This window comes from Zalophus californianus, chromosome 3, assembly GCF_009762305.2.
Source record: "Zalophus californianus isolate mZalCal1 chromosome 3, mZalCal1.pri.v2, whole genome shotgun sequence".
NCBI lineage: Eukaryota > Metazoa > Chordata > Mammalia > Carnivora > Otariidae > Zalophus > Zalophus californianus.
In genome coordinates, this window is record NC_045597.1 from 160,267,497 (window position 1) to 160,283,412 (window position 15,916).

Below are 15,916 nucleotides of genomic sequence, written 5' to 3' on the forward strand. Positions count from 1 at the left end.
GACATACTCACTTTTTACAACTCTTTTCTAAATGACATATTTTTTTAAGAATTTCAATACTAGAAGGGCACCTGGCTGGCTCAGTCGGTTAAGCATCTGCCTTTGGCTCAGGTCATGATCTCAGGGTCCTGGGATCAAGCCCCACATCGTGCTTGCTGCTCAGTGGGGAATCTGCTTCTTCATCTCCCTCTGCCCCTCCCCCTGCTTGTATGATCTCTTTTTCTCTCTCAAATAAATAAATAAAATCTTTTAAAAATAATGATAATAAAAAAAGAAGTTCAGTACTAGAAACTCATAGATGAATTAAGGATAGGGTCTCAGTAGTGACTATTATATTATTTCTCACGTAAAACACTAGATTGTCAAGCTAATTTATGAAATTTTATATGTAATTCTGAACTAAAAAATTATTAGAACAGGCATAGGCAAAATAAAATTTTTAGTCAGATATTTTCATGCATTATTATAAATCAGTTTAAATAGAATGCAATTCTGTTATCGAAAGCAGAGAGGATACTTGCTTATAAAATGGGGTTACAAAATAATATTCGCTGACTGTCCAGGTATGGACTGATAACTAATTCTAACAAAGAGTGATCCCTAAGCAACCTGAGGAAACCTTGTATGCTGAGGAAGTGATCTCCAGTGACGTAAGGTCATGGAGTTCAGAGACAGAGGCAGAGATTATCAGCCCCCCAGTTACTAACAGTCTGGAACAAGTCACCTAACTTTTCTGGGCCTCAGTTTCCTAATCTGTAGACCGGCCATGGTAATAATACCACCTAACAGAGTCAGCAGATATAATAATAAATTGAGCTTTATGAACTCTTAATTATGTAAACTCTAAAAGATCTGAGGGGAGCTCATCTATTTAGTTTACAACTTAAAAAATGGAAGAGGAGCTATTTAACATTTTTGTTTGGAACTCAAAATACAAATTTACATAGAACCGAGATTAGAAAAAAATAAAATAAATAAAAAGCCCAAATGAGAAAAAGAACATAAAACTGGACTTGACTTTTTCAAACAAAAATTTCATAGCTATTGCTGAGCCTCACAAAAAATCAGTGAGGCCTGGAAAACAGAATGATATGGAAACGGGGACTAGCTTAGCCTAGAATATCCTTGCTGACCTGTACCACTTCTTGTGAATAGCTCTTAGAGCTGTTAACGTTATGGAGGTAAATTGGGTGTAAACAATAATCATAGTCATTAAAATGAAGAAGGAAGAATAGAAAAGGCGAGAAGAGCCTCTAGTCCACCGTGAGGACAGAGAGGGCTCATTTCTGCAGATGACCGAGACAAACTGTGTGTCCTAGAGTCTGTCCTCAACAGGTGGGCAGATGTCCCATTTTATTATTTTTTTTCCTGTCACTATCTTGATCTGTGTTTTACAGTGTACTGAAATATAGTTCAAGTCTTTATGTGAGGTGGGGTATGGTCGGAAAAATCCAAGCATCTGATTAAAGAAATTTTAGCAGGATCAGAGCACCTGTAAGATACTAACTTCATTTAACAGCGGACTTATTTCATAGGATGTGGGACAGTTTTAATGATATGCTGTTGTGTTTGTTTGTTTAATTCCAGTATAGTTAACATACAGTGTTATATTAGTTTCAGGTGTATGATACGTAGTTGTTTTTAAAGACCAAATCATGCAAGCTTTGGGGCAAATCTTAATTTCATAATTTTGTAAGGATGTGCAAATCAACTGAGCCCAGTCCTTGGATTCAAACAGCAAAAACACAAACCACACAAACGGCTTTCAGCTTTCACCATGGACAGGTTCTTGTCATTATTTTCTCATAGGAAGGGGTCATTAAATTTCCCTTTCAAAGAAAGGAGAAACATTGACAACAGTTATTGCCTAATGCTTATGTACAGAACTGCTGTTATTGTTGCTTGGCAACCAGAAGAGATTTGACAGGGAGTCTAAAGGAACTGAATGAATAAATGGAAATGTCAGCATCAGTTTCAGGGGATAAGAAGAAATTTACTATTGCAGGATTAGCATCACATTGCTTCCTCTGAGCTACATGATTGGAATTCACAGTGTTTCTGCCCTGCTTCTCTTGTCCTCCTCCTTCTAGCCTTTTGCTGGAAAAGGAGCCCCTCTTGCACCATGGCTGAGAGGTGTATGTAACATAGATGGTTAATGCTAAAGTGCACAGGAGCACGCCAAAAATGAAAACCCTTTGGCAGCAGGGGAAAAGTTACCTCTCTTGGCGATCCCTTGGAATTTATGGGCACTTCACCAATATTCTAGCTATTTCTCACAATGATCCTTCGTATTAAATTATCCAGTTGATACAGATTTTTAAAAATGACAAGGCTACAGTGGTTTCTTTTCTTCTGAACTTGAGCACTAAAAATCTGTCCAGATATGTTAGATTAGATTAGATTAGATAGATTCAGCACTTAAAAGTGTGCTGCTTATGTTATTATTGAAGCCACTCTTTCTCTATAAGTCCTTCCTCTACAACTTGATTACTTGTTCCTTATAAACACAAATGGACTTTTTAAATTAGTTGTGTATTTAAGGGCTCCTGTAATAGTAATATCATAAAGTTTATGTCCCTAAAATATTTGTTAATCAATATTTAGCTAGATAACTGAGCCAAGATTCTGTAATGGTGGTTCTCAGCTATTAGGAAGAAGGGAGGAGGGAGTGGACCATGCCACCCTGGTTTGGGGCAAGCATTGGAAAGTCAGTAGGGAAAGAGAGGAGTAATTAGAAAAAGCTCATTTGTGTTCATTTGAGTCCTCCAAGAAGCAGATGCCAGTATGGGATTAGATGAGCAAGAGATTTCTTGGGGCTCGGGGCAGTGAGGGAGTGCTTATAAAAGAGAAGGGAGAGGAAGCCTGAGCAAGCAGGGAGAGTCTACACACTTCCATGCAGGTCTGGCGTCTTTGAAAGAGAGGGAGAAGAAAGGAAAGGAAAAGCCTGGTAGGAAGAGTCTGAGCTTGGAGTGCAGTTTTAAGGACGTTTCCGATGATGGGGAGTCCTGGGGCCGAACCTGCCCACTGGGTAAGCCCTGCATCCCTTAGAAATGAACTTCCACTACTGCCTGCCACCACAGTCACTGGCTGGGAGCATCCTGTGGGGACTGTGGCTTGGGTTCTGTTCGCTTTCCCGCAGCAAGAAATTTCCATAGCATCACGATATTCTAGAGTATAACAACATTTTATAATAAAAAAGAAAACTGAAATATATATTTTGAAATTCACTCACTTAAGAGAAAAGCATGAGATTTATATATTCATTGAAGAGAATTAATAAAATGTTTGAGAACTACTGTTAATTAGTAAATTAACATGCAAACTCCAGGATTTCCCCTCCCTTAGCCAGCTGAGCCATACTGCCACTAGTATAGGGAGTATTAACTTCTCCAGCAAATAATAATTTGGGGGTCCTATTTTCTATTAAAAATATACTCTATTTCTAATCACATGTCAGGAAACAAAACATGTTAATTCTGCTGAAAAACCATGTATCCTTTGGTAGATACCTCTCTGGACTTCAGTTTCTTTATCTGCCAAATGAGGGAATTCATGCAGAGGATTTCCAAATCCTTTCCAACTCTAATGTTGGATAAATTCATGGTCTTTCCCACCTTAGAGGTGTCTTACAAGACCGACAAGATGGACTGCGTCACGGGTCGGAGAGCCTGGAGGCAGTCTTAGCTCTGATACAAATGAGCTGCCTCAGTTCAAGTGTAGGACATAACCTCTCTGTACTCAGTTTCTTGTAACATCAAGAAATTTGATTAAACCAGCTCTAAAGTCCATTTATGGTTCACTGGTAGGGCATTTCTGATGTTACCCTGTGTGCAGACCCTTCAGAGCTCTGCTCCTCAATCCTTGAAGATAACTATCGTAAAAAAAGGATTGAAATGATGATGGGGATCAATTGCATAACCTAAAGCTAACATTTTTTTCTCTTATTGTGGTAAGGACATTTGGCATGAGATCTACCCTCTTTAAGTGTACAATGCTTTATTAACCATAGGCACAGTGTCGCACAGCACATCCCTAGAAATTAATCATCTTGCAAAACCGAAACCTTCTACCCATTGAAAAGCAACTTCCCACTCTCTTTTCCCCCAGACTCTGGCAAGCCCTGTTCTTACTCTCTGCTTCTGTATGAGCTTGACTGTTTGTTTAGAGACCTCATATGAGTGGACTCATGCCGCATTCTTCCTGTGTCTGGCTTATTTCACTTAGCAGAATGTCCTCAAGAGTTCATCAGTGTGGTCCACATAAGACAGGATTTCCTTCTCTTTTTTTTAGGGCCGAAGAGTATTCCATCATATGTACATACTGCCTTTCTTTATCCACTTACCCATCAATGGGCATTTGTTAATGTTTGGCTTTTTTATTGGATGAAATTGTAATTTTAGCTCTTCAACTAAGACTGAATGTGCAAAAGAGTTTTAACTCCCTTTTGCTGCCTTTAGAGGAAAAGCAAACAAACTAACAAACTCATAAAATCATCAGGAAAACAAGTCACAATCAGTGACTTTTTACTGATGTTTAAACCAGCACGCCTCTTTTGAATTGGTCAAGCCTGTTAGAATTAAAGCATAGTGTGTAGGTGAAAACAAATACACTTCCCCCAAAGTGAGTGTTCCTGGTTTCCATGGCGTTTAGACAGTCTCCTTACTTCACACCACAGTGAAAAAATAGCCACAGTTGATATAATTTAGAGATTAACTTAACTCCTTTATTCTGGTATTGATTAACAGGTAATTAACTCCTTTATTCTGGTATTGATTAAATGGTAATCGTGACTTATATCTTCCTGGTACGCTTTATCTGAAAAGTTCTGTGAATGAGCAGGGGAAAAAAAATCCCCAGAGTGAGAGTGGATGTCAGTAATTATCTTTTCCCTCCAAAGTGGAGACCTTAAATTCCAAAGAAAAGGAGAAAAGATTTTTACTGAATATTCTAAGTTAGAAGCAGAAGATCAATTAAAAGCATCTTACTTTTCTATTCTGATTAAAATCTCAAAAACAAAATCCCTTGTAAAAATAACATCGCCTCTTTTTCTGTGCTCACTAATAAGTCCAAATGTGGAATGCATCAAGGAAAGTAGCTAGACAGAATATTTACCTAAGTCCTAATACTGTGTGGGTGTAACAGGCTGGCTGAAAACACTTCCGGTGGACTCAGGGGCTCACCCTGCTCTAAATTCTGTGCAAATCTAACTGTAGTTCTGAGAAAATATGAGGAATCAAGCACAGTTATAGTAAACTTGTAGGTATATGCTGAATCCATGCTAGCTAAATGGGTGAAATGAAATGTGTATAAAGCTCATTGCTTATCTCAATATGGATTAGAGGGCCACTGCTGCTAATAGCAGCCATGTGATTTTTTTTAAACCTCCAAGTATCAGATTAAAGGTCAGAATTCTAGTACGAAAATTGTATCATGGACTAAAATTAAAAGATTTAAGACACTTTGGTTATCTTTTTTTACTATCTGATTTTACTATTAATTTTACTATTTCTTTAGATAGGAGAAAATCCATTTGAGTATCTCTTGCTCTACAAGTCATCAGGTTATTTCTAGGAATTAAAGAAGTTACATAACTTTAAGCTATCAATTTTCATTTAGTATTACAACAACCATTCAATTAATTTTCTTTTTTTCCCCTCAAATGTTCAGCGACTTGACAAAGTGTAGACCTATAGAATTGATGGAAAGAAATCTGGGTGGTGGTGGTTGTTTGTAGGTCGTATTCTCCAATGGCTTTAACAACATTTCTTCCTTTGAGAGGTGGGGTCTGTGCCCCTCCCCTTAAAATTAGGTAGGTTTTTGGAACTGGTTGACCAGGGCAGTAAAAAGGAGGTAACACTATGTGACTTCTAAAGCTAGGTGATTCAGCCTCTTTCTTACTAGTTGGGACACTCATGCTGGTCCTCTGGGCTGCTATATAAACAATCTAACTGTTCTAAGCCCACCAAGGTGTGAGGAAGCCCAGACTAGCCCATAAGGAGAGGCCACATGGAGAACGCCTGAGTCTACATAAGGAGAGAGAGAGAGAGAGAGAGAGATGCCCGGCCAGACCCCACCCGCACCTGCATCCATCTGCTTGGCTCTACCACCTCCTCCATCTGTCTGCACCAGAGACCCCAAGCCAGACCTACACAGCTGAACTCCCAAATTCCTGACCCACAGAAATGTTGAAAAATTACAGGTTGATTGTTGTTTTAAACCACAAAGTTCTGGGGTGACTTTCTATGAAGCAGTAGATATCTGGAATACCCTCTCTAAAGTTAGCAAAAAGTGTCCTAAACTAGAACTGATACTTTTGAAGTTATGATGTTGCATAAATAATGGAGAGGTGTGGATGGCTAGATAGTGCACTCAAGTAAATTCGTTGGTAGGTGAGCAGTCATACCTAAAAAGAGGTCTGTCCTATGCCACTCTCTTTTTCTTACACACTGTCCCTTACCTATCTAGGACTTCCCTTCTGTTTCTCATCCATGGTTCTCAGTTTCTGGATGGACATTAGAATCACTAAGAAAACAAAAAGTAATCAACGACCAGGCCCATATTGAATTGTTGAGGATGGGACCTATGTGTAGGAATATGTTTAAAATTCATCAGATGATTCCACTTTGCAGCCAGGGCTGAGAACCGCTATTTGATGCCGACAGTGACCAAATCTGTTTTCCTGGCTCGGGTCCTCCTTGGAGCAGCGGTTTTAGAGACTGAGCTGCTTTCAGGTATCTGGATATGTGGAGACCTCACAAACCCCTCAGGTAGAGTGCTGCCCCTCTACCAGGGCTCTTTGTCTCTCAAATGACACCATATCACATAAATGGTCAAGCCAGAAACCTGGTTCATCCATAGTTTTTCGCCTTCCTCATTCCTTGCATCTAGTTAAACACCAATCAGTCACTTCTCCCAACTGATTTGTGAGTCAGCCTCTAAACTGCCCCATCTTAGTCTATTTTCTGTCCCCTGGACACTGCATTAGAATCCTGCCATCCACTTGACCTCCTGCTGCTCATCTATATAGAAACAACGGTGACCTTCTTAAATATGCAACTGTCACTCTCCTCTTCTGAGTAAAACCATTCAATGGCTTGCCCTTAGAATAAGGCTCAAAATGAAAGGATGGCTTGCAGAGCCCTGCACAACTTTGCCCCATGCCTTTTCGATCCAGCTTCATCTGAAATCTCCTTCCTTTTAACATTTAATCCTCCCACAGTCCTGGAGCATCCTGGCTTTGAACGTGCTTCTAGTCACTCTGTCCTGTCCATTACTAGATGCTGTGTGCTCTTCTTGGAACACTCCATTTCTTCCCCCATGCCCTCTCCTGGCCTTAATCACCCTTCATCCTCACTTCTCGGATGGGGCTTCCCTGATTCTAGATTAGAATAGGTTCCCTTGTTACTGGTACCCAAAGCGTCTTTATTTTCCCTTCTGTAACATTCATCGAACATCTGCCTTCCTACGCTATAAACTCCAAAGCCGGTCAGGGGTGTGCCTGCCACCGCGTGCAGTCCAGCTTTCAGCATAGTCTGTACATGGTGACTGACTGAATGAATAAACAAATGAACATGGGTTAAGAGGTAAACATCAGCTCTGAAGGAAGTTCTCTTAGTAATTCTCTGGTCTCTGTACTTAGCTCTGGCCCATCCAAACTTCAAATCAATTTGGATAAGATATAGAAGATATCAACTAATTTTCAAAATGATACAAAGTTAGACGGGATGGCTAATGCATTCCCTGTTTTGGGGGGGGGGGTGGGCAAAAGCAAGGTTCCAGGGGATAACAGCCAGCTTGAGGGATGGGTCAGAATTTACGGATTGAAATTTAACAAAGACGAATGCAAAATCCTACCCTTGCACTCTAGTTGCTGCACAAGTATAGGACAGGGGACGCTTGTTGCTGAAACGATCCAGGGTGTGTTAGTAGCAAAGTAAGCTCCACTCCCATTTCAGCCGGTAGTTGATGTGACTCCTAAAAGTGCTAATGCCATCTTAGATTCCTTTAATGGATAAATGGAGCCCAACGAGGACAGGTGCAGGTCCTACAGTCCTCTGTCCTGATCCAGCCACTCCTGGTACAGTGTGCTTCTTTTAGGAACCACATTTCAGATACACTTAGAGGAGCTTGACCAGGGGCATAAAAGCTTGGGAAGCACCGCTGATTAAAAAAAAAAGCTGAAGAGCATACATTTACTCCATAAAAGATGGCATTCTGGGGAACACTTTGGTTCCTCGAGAAAAGTGAAGGGCTGGTCTTGAGGAAAATGATTATATTTACACTTTAAAAGACGAGGACCAAGGACTGGCAGTATCTAACATCCCTTCTCTGGCCACATCCTTCTTATCATTGGCCTCTCTCAGCCTCTCCCTCTCTTGGACATCTGCTCTGTGTTCTTGACAGGATCCCTCAGCCCTCAGCCTCTCCCTACCCTCAGTCCATCATCCCCCTTCTTAGACCACAGATGCCTCAATCAGCTACATTTATGATTCTCAGTCCCCATCTCCTGAGCCCTAAGATGTACCACTGTGTTCCTTAGAGTTTGTAACTTGAATTGTTCCTTTTCTCTGCTCCTGGCTTCCTGAGAAGTGCTAGGGAAAATCATGACAAATCTGTGCTGTCCAGTGTTCATGGACCCTCACTCCTGCTCTTCATTCTTCCATTTATAAAGGCCACTTCTCTCACCTCCCTATAAGGCAGCTCTAAACCTGTTCCCACTTTTTAAGGTCCGAAGCAAGCACTAAAACTCTCACTCAGGAAATAGTTTCCTTACATTTTTCTCTTCACAATCTCAAATTTGCATTATGTCTTCCTTTCTCAGAATTCCAAGAATGAGAGAGAAGAAACTCCACTCCTTTCCAAAGCTTGCTTTTCCACATGGGTTTTGATACCATTTGTTTTCATTTCCTCTGGGACTTTGTTTCATAATTCATCTCCTGTCTTTCCTCTGCTCAAATTCTTTCTCATTGCTGGCTCCTGCCCTCAGTCAGATAAACGTGCTCAACCATTTTGGGGAGATTAATTGTGCAGTGATTGTTTTAAGATGGTTTGGAGAGAGGTAAAAACCGAGCCAGAAAATTCAATCAGAAGGCTTTTTCCAGAGTCCAGGTGAAAAGTAAAGGGAACCTGAGAGGGGTAGTGAAAGGAAGCATAGAGAACATGTGAATCAGAGAGGATTTTGTTGTCAGAATGACTCTTGTTTAGTTGTTATTTGTGACTTTGCCTTATTTTCCCTCTGTTTTGCCAGTTCCTGGAGCAAAGATTGTGTCAGATTCACGTCACTTTACCTCACAAAATCTGGCTTGAATGAATAGTTAGAATTCCCTCAAAATATGTGTGTATGGTGAGGGGTGCTGCTCTTTGGAATTTGTATTTTTTTTTTAAGATTTGATCTATTTATTTGAGCGAGTGAGAGAGAGAGCATATGGGGTGGGAGGTGGGGGAGGAGGGAGGAGAAGCAGACTCTCCCCGCTGAGCAGGGAGCCCAACACGGGGCTGGGGTTCGATCTCAGGCCCTGAGATCATGACCTGAGCAGACGCTTAATCGACTGAGCCACCCAGATGCCCCTGGAAGGTGCATTATTTTTTTTAAAGACATTAGTTGGCAAGCAAGGGAAAGATATCCCCATATTAGGAAGAAGAAAGGGGTAGACCTTTGCTCCTCAAATTGTGCTCCATTGTATTAGTTTCCCTTTGCTGTAGCAAATCACCACAAATTTAGTAGCTTTAAATAACACAAATTGATTATCTTACATTTCTGGAAATCAGAAGTCCAAATGGTTATCATTGGGCTAAAATCAAGATGTCAGCAAGGCCTGTGTTCCTCTTTAGAGGCTCTAGGTGCAAAATTTGTTCTCTTGCTTTTTCCAGCTTCTAGAAGCTGCCTGCACTCTTTGGTCATGGCCCCTTTCATCTTCAGACTTAGCAGTGGCCTGTCAGGTCTTTTTCACATTGCATCACTCTGACATTGACTCTCTTCCTCCTCCTTCCACTTACAAGGACCCTGTGACTGTATTGGGACCACTGAGATAATCCAGGATAATTTCCCCATTTCAAAGTCATCTGACTAACAACCTTAATTCTGTGCAACCTTAATTTGTCATGTAACCTAACATATTCACAGATTCCAGGGGACTGAGACATGTATGTCTTGGGGGGCCATTATTATGCCTACCACATCCTTGGATAAGCAGCATCTACATCACCCGGGAGCTTATTAAGAAATGCAGAATTTTGCGCTCTGCCCCAAGCATCTGAATCAGATTCTGCATTCTGATCAGATTCCTAGGTGCTTTGTACTTTAAAGTTTGAGAAGCCACAACTAGCCTATCTCTAAGATCTTCTCTACTTTAAACGTCTCATGATTCTATGAAAATTGCATTTTTTTCCACTTTCAAATCTTCATTATTCCTTCTAATCCTGGTTTCCTGCCAAAAAAAAAAAGTTAATTTTGATTTGTACCCCTGGTGTTAATTCCCAAAAAGTCAGCCAAGTAGAACATGACAACACCTCATGCATATTTTTTTGCTGGCAGAAAGTAGATGTTAGAAAAGGCAATTAAATTATAGAATTATCCGTGATGCAGAGGTACTGGTCTACAAAGAGTATTTTCTTCCTCAAGAAGATTCATAAGAGAAGTGCCTTCATTAGTGTGTAGATAGTATTAGTGGTCCAGCAAGTGAAGCAAAACGTACACCGATGAGCTGTTTTTAAGGTATCTCTGAACGGCTCAGCATTTGAGAAATGTGACCAAAGCTGATTATAAAATTCCTTTCAAAGTTGCAGGAATGGCAAGCCCATAAATAACTCTGGTTCCCGCTGATGTGAAAAGGAGGTTGCTGGCTGTTTGATTGCTGTCCTTATTGTAGGGGATAAGATTAAGCTGCAAGAGTGCAAGCTCCTCAAGGCTAGGACCAGCCATATACAGTGCCTGGTACCTAGGAGGTACTCCACCCATTTTGGGCTTGAATACTTTTTAATACTGCAGTACTTTACGCTGAATTTCAGAAATGCACTGGGGAAAAAAACGGATAAATAAAACTGGAATTTTTCAGTGGCCATCTCACTAGACTCCCTACTTCCTTCAGTTCATTCAGTTGTTCATTCGCCAATTCAACAAACATTTGTGAATCATCTACTGAATGCCACCCATTGTTCTAGTCCCCCATAAATACAAAACTATGGTCTCTTTCACTCAGGAGCTCATATTCCAATGGGACAAATAGTCATATGAGTAATTATGCCAACTTGAGTGCAGGAAGAGGTATGTGAACAAGGCTCATGGGCCTTCTCCACTCTGTCCTTCACATTCTAACTGGATTTATCTGCAAAATCGTCCATTTCTCCCCTTTGCCAATTGAATCAATTATTTGGCTTTATTATTTTTATTTTCAGCCCTAGCTGCTAGTGTAGCATCTAAGCACTTGCTCCTTATTATAGAAAGTGAAGCCCTCTCAAACTAGTGTAAATACAAGAGAGGTTATTAGAAAGGTCTGGTAGGGTCTCATGAGGCTTCAAGAAACGTTTAAGAAGCAGGGAAGTCAGGAAGTGAGGCAGCTCCAGAACAGCCCCTCTTCATCTCCACTCTGTTCTCTCCCAGTGTGTCAAATAGTCCAGACTCCCCAGGCTGACAATCTGATTAGCCCACTTTGTCTTTTCTGCCAGGCCACTTCCCGACCCCTGTGATCATTGTCACTACATCCTGATTGCTTCCTTCATATCACTCACTTAGCATGAGTTGCAATTATATACATTTTAAATTTACACATTCACATGTCTTTTCCTCTATAGGTTTGTTGTGACCATATCTGTTTTGTTGCTGCTGTAACCAGCCACTAGTACAGTGCCTGATCATAGGAGGCATTTAGTGAATAAATAATGAAAGAAGGAGCAGGGTCTGCGGGTGGAGAAAGCACATGTTGTTAGTTACCATAGAGATGGGCTTCCTTATTGTATATCAGCTTGCGAGAGAGGGACAAATTGAGAAGAGCCCTGGGTCCCCTGACTGTTCAGTGAGGCTGTGCAGGAAGTTTCTTAAGAAGAGAGGTATCCAAGTAAGTTTTGGCCATCACCCTAGCCACTTCAAAGACATGCCAGAGGGACCCTTCTTCTTCGTGGCCCAATGTAAATGCGCCAACACTTTTTAAAATTTATTGAGCTGCTAATATATGCCAAATTCTATATCAAACACTTGACACGCATCATCTCTTTTCACTTTTACTGAGACTCTAGCAGGTAATATCCTCATTTTACACCTACAAAACCAAGTTTTAACAATTTAAGCAGTTCCTCCTAGGTCCCAGAGCAAGCATGGAGCAGAATCAAGATTAGACCCAGGTCTATTTAATTCCAAAGCTCTTTCTGAGACATTTGGCTGTCCCCTCTGTAAAGTATTCTCCCCTCCTCGGGCAAACGTCACTGCTTCTTCCTCTGTAGTACCAAGCACCTTATTCATAAAGACAGCACAGGCTCGCTGGACACTTTCAGGTACAACGGTTCTGGCCCCACTGCTACACTGTCCCTCTGAGGGCAGGAACTGTATCCGGTTCCCTTCTGTGTCCTCAGGGCCAGAGGACACAGAAAGTAAAACTACCAAGTCTCCTAAATCTCCTTCCCATCTCTGTTACTGAAATTTAGAGGACAGATGCATATTCTCCCTACCCATATAATGTTGAGGTCATACCACAGTCAGCTGACCCACCCCCGGCCCCTGTTATTGTGGACGGTAAACGCAGAGTGATGGGAGGGCCCAAACCTGCTGGCAGGATCTTCCTTCAACTCAAAACAGCAGCTGCATATAGCTACATGTTGGCATTCTCTCACTCAACAAATAGTTAAGTATCTACTACGTACACATTATTAGTCAGGGGGGGTGGGCATGCTGATTATGCAGAAAGGTCTGAGGGGAGAACTCTTGCCTTCATGTCACTTACCATCTAGTAACCACAGCACGTACACAGGATAGAGTAGAAGGTGCCAAGTGGAAAGAGACACCTACTGATAAAGGCTGTGGCAATTGAAAGGAGGCGGCATGACTTCTGGCAGGGGTAGTAGAGAAGGACTTCAGGGAACCCGTGTAATTTCAGCTGGACTCTAGGATTTGGACAAGCAGACACCTCCCATGTCAAGGGCAAAGCTCACAGAGGCGGGGGTGGGGAGCTAATACTGGGCGGGGTGGGGGGGGATCGTTTGGAAGGGCCGGTTGAATGCTCGGTTGTAGAGCTGTAGCTTTCTTCTTAAGAAAGGGAGTGAAATGGCCGTGATTATACTTCAGGAAGTTCAGTCTGGCAGTAGCCTAGCAATGAATTTGCAGGGGAGACACTGGAAGCCCAGGGAGCAGTTATTTTATGTTTATTGGAGAATACTGGGTCTTTACTGATCACACAGCTGTGTAGGTGGATTGGAAACCTTGGTCAGAGCACCATTTTTGAAACTCAGACATAGTCTAAGTGACTCATCAGCCAAGAAGAATTTGTAAGGAGTCATCACAGACAGGCTCACAAAATGCACACTGTGAACGAGGAAATCCGCTAACAGCTCTTAAACCAGACAACTCAAGTCTCGGGGAGGCAGGTTAATGTGGGAAACTGAAACCAAACAGCGTCTGTGAAAGCCACCCGGCCCCGCCGCCTGGAGCCGGCGGACCGCCAGCAGGGCGGGCTTGAGGCAGAACGGGGCCGAGCCTGCCCAGCCAGATAGAAAGCCCCAGAGAGCGGAAGGCACGAGAGATTAAAACGCTGAAGGTGAAATCAAAACAATTTCTCAGGGGCAAAAGGCAGATTTCTCAATTGCAAATTGAATTTGCCAAAGCAGATTTAAATTAGTAGAAGCACAACAAGGGAACAGTGATTCGAGAAAGGTAAAGAAGTTGCTTAAAGGAACCGCGGCCGAGCTCGGGCTCCCGCTTGTCACCGGACAGCCTGCGCCGCCGCCTGGCCCGCCCCTCCCGGACCGCGCTGCCGGCGGCGGCAGAGCCCCGGGGGAACGCAGTCGGTGCGACTTCCAACAGGGGGCTTCGGGGGGCGGGGTGGCGGGGAGGAAGCTGCAGCCGCAGGCTCACCAGCTTGGGCTGTGGCGGTGAAGCAGGGGCTGCGTGTCTGCGGCCGCGCCAGAAAGTCTCCGCAAAACACTCACTGCGGGCGTGAATTTTATGAGATCCCGGTATGCAAACCACCATTAGTCACGCATTGATTGATCCGCGCCTCCAGGAGCTTCAGTTCCAAAGGCAGACGAGGCGGCCTTTCAGGACAACCTCGCTATCACCCCGCCTGTGTCATCCACTCCTTATTTTTAAAGCTACTTCATAAATGAGGTGTTTTTTAGATTTAAACGCGTGGACCCCTTCTAACTCTCCTGCATCGCGAAGATTGACACCCTGAGTTTCCTGTATTTTTATGGGCACACACGGGCACACCGGATTTCTCCATCTTTCTCAAAGACGTTTTCATTGGAAAACAGATGTAGTGAATTTATAAATAGGAAGATGGGAAAACAATACTCCTCTCTTCACATTAGCCAAGCCCTGCGATTAAAGCAAACACAGAGCTTGGCCCAGAAAGTCACTAGAATTCAGCATCACTATGGAATATCTAAGGGTAGGCAGAAGTTCTTTTTTCTTTTCTTTTTTCTCATTTCTTTAAAACGGGACGTTCCTGTCTTAAGTATCTTCCTCTGAGAATTGTATGCAATATTCATAGTTAGATTTGATATCAGAACTCAGTTATTGGCAATTTTCTTAGGGTATGTTTAGAGCTAGGATATCTAAAATGACAAGGATAGATGTTTTCTATATCTGACCGTGATTGTATTTTTTTTTCCTTTTAAAGAGGAATAGGCAAGAGTTGTATAAATGTCTACAAAGGCAGTGTCTCCATAAGCTGTGGTTTGTGTATTATATTTTACCTTAACATAATAAAATATGTTTTGCAGAGGAGAGACTGGAGGCAGGGACAACAGTTATTTTATGTTTATTCCATAATTCTGGCTCTTTACTGATCACACAATTGTGCAGGTAGATTGAAAACTTTGGTCTAATGTAATTATAATGCAGTTAATGTAATTAATAACTAATCATTGCATTGTATAGAAGGGTATGGCTGATATAGTAATAATAATGATAATTATTAAGAAATTTTATATAATACTAACCAACCTTGAAATGCTTGAAATGCTAGAATTTTATTTAAAAGAACTACAGGGATGTCTGGGTGGCTCAGTCGGTTAAGCGTCAGACTCTTGGCTTCAGCTCAGGTCATGATCTCAGGGTCCTGAGACAGCCCCCACCCATGCCAGGCCCCGCACTCAGTGCAGAGTCTGCTTAAGACTCTCTGTCCCTCTGCCAAATAAATAAGTCTTTTTAAAAAATAAAAAATAAATAAAAAGAACTACATTAGAAGGGTAACATGTAATGTTTATGCATAACTCCAGTGGACTAGTAACTACTTGGCCAATTGTATCTGTTGTTGGACACACACTGTTAATGACTTTCCTGGGCTGGATGAAGGTGTTTTTGTTCTTGTTTTTCTCTCGGCTTCTCTTTAAAAGAGACAGAGAGAAATGGGGAGATATTGGTTAAAGAGTACAAACTTCCAGTTATAAGAATGACAAGTTGTGTGGATCTAATGTACAACATGGTGATTATAGCTAATAATGCTGTATAACATGCTTGAAAGTTGTTGAGAGTAGATCTTAAATGACCTCACCACAAAAAAGAAATGGTAAATATGTGATGGAATAGCGGTATTAGCTAATGCTGTGGTGCTAATCATTTCTCAGTCTATAAATTATCAACACACTGTATACCTTAACTTACACAATAATAGAGATAGAGTGAGAAAGCTATTTTTCTAACCCTATGAATGAGTAAGAAAGGACAACTTCACAAAAGAAAGGATGGTCAAGGGATGCCCACAAGACC

General features: G+C 41.8%; 1 protein-coding gene across 7 annotated transcripts in view; it reads left to right on the forward strand.

Moving 5' to 3' along the window:
* The window catches only part of SPATS2L (spermatogenesis associated serine rich 2 like), a 160,018-nt gene that overhangs the window by 84,506 nt on the left and 59,596 nt on the right, over positions 1-15,916 (forward strand). The window contains exon 1 of one of the 7 annotated variants that reach the window (XM_027589998.1): positions 14,571-14,594. The exons of the other annotated variants lie outside the window; for them this stretch is intronic. Within the exon in view, the coding sequence (XP_027445799.1) occupies positions 14,580-14,594 (15 nt within the window). The 5' untranslated portion in view covers positions 14,571-14,579. Of the gene's footprint in view, positions 1-14,570; positions 14,595-15,916 lie in introns of those variants that run through there. 7 annotated transcript variants of the gene reach the window in all.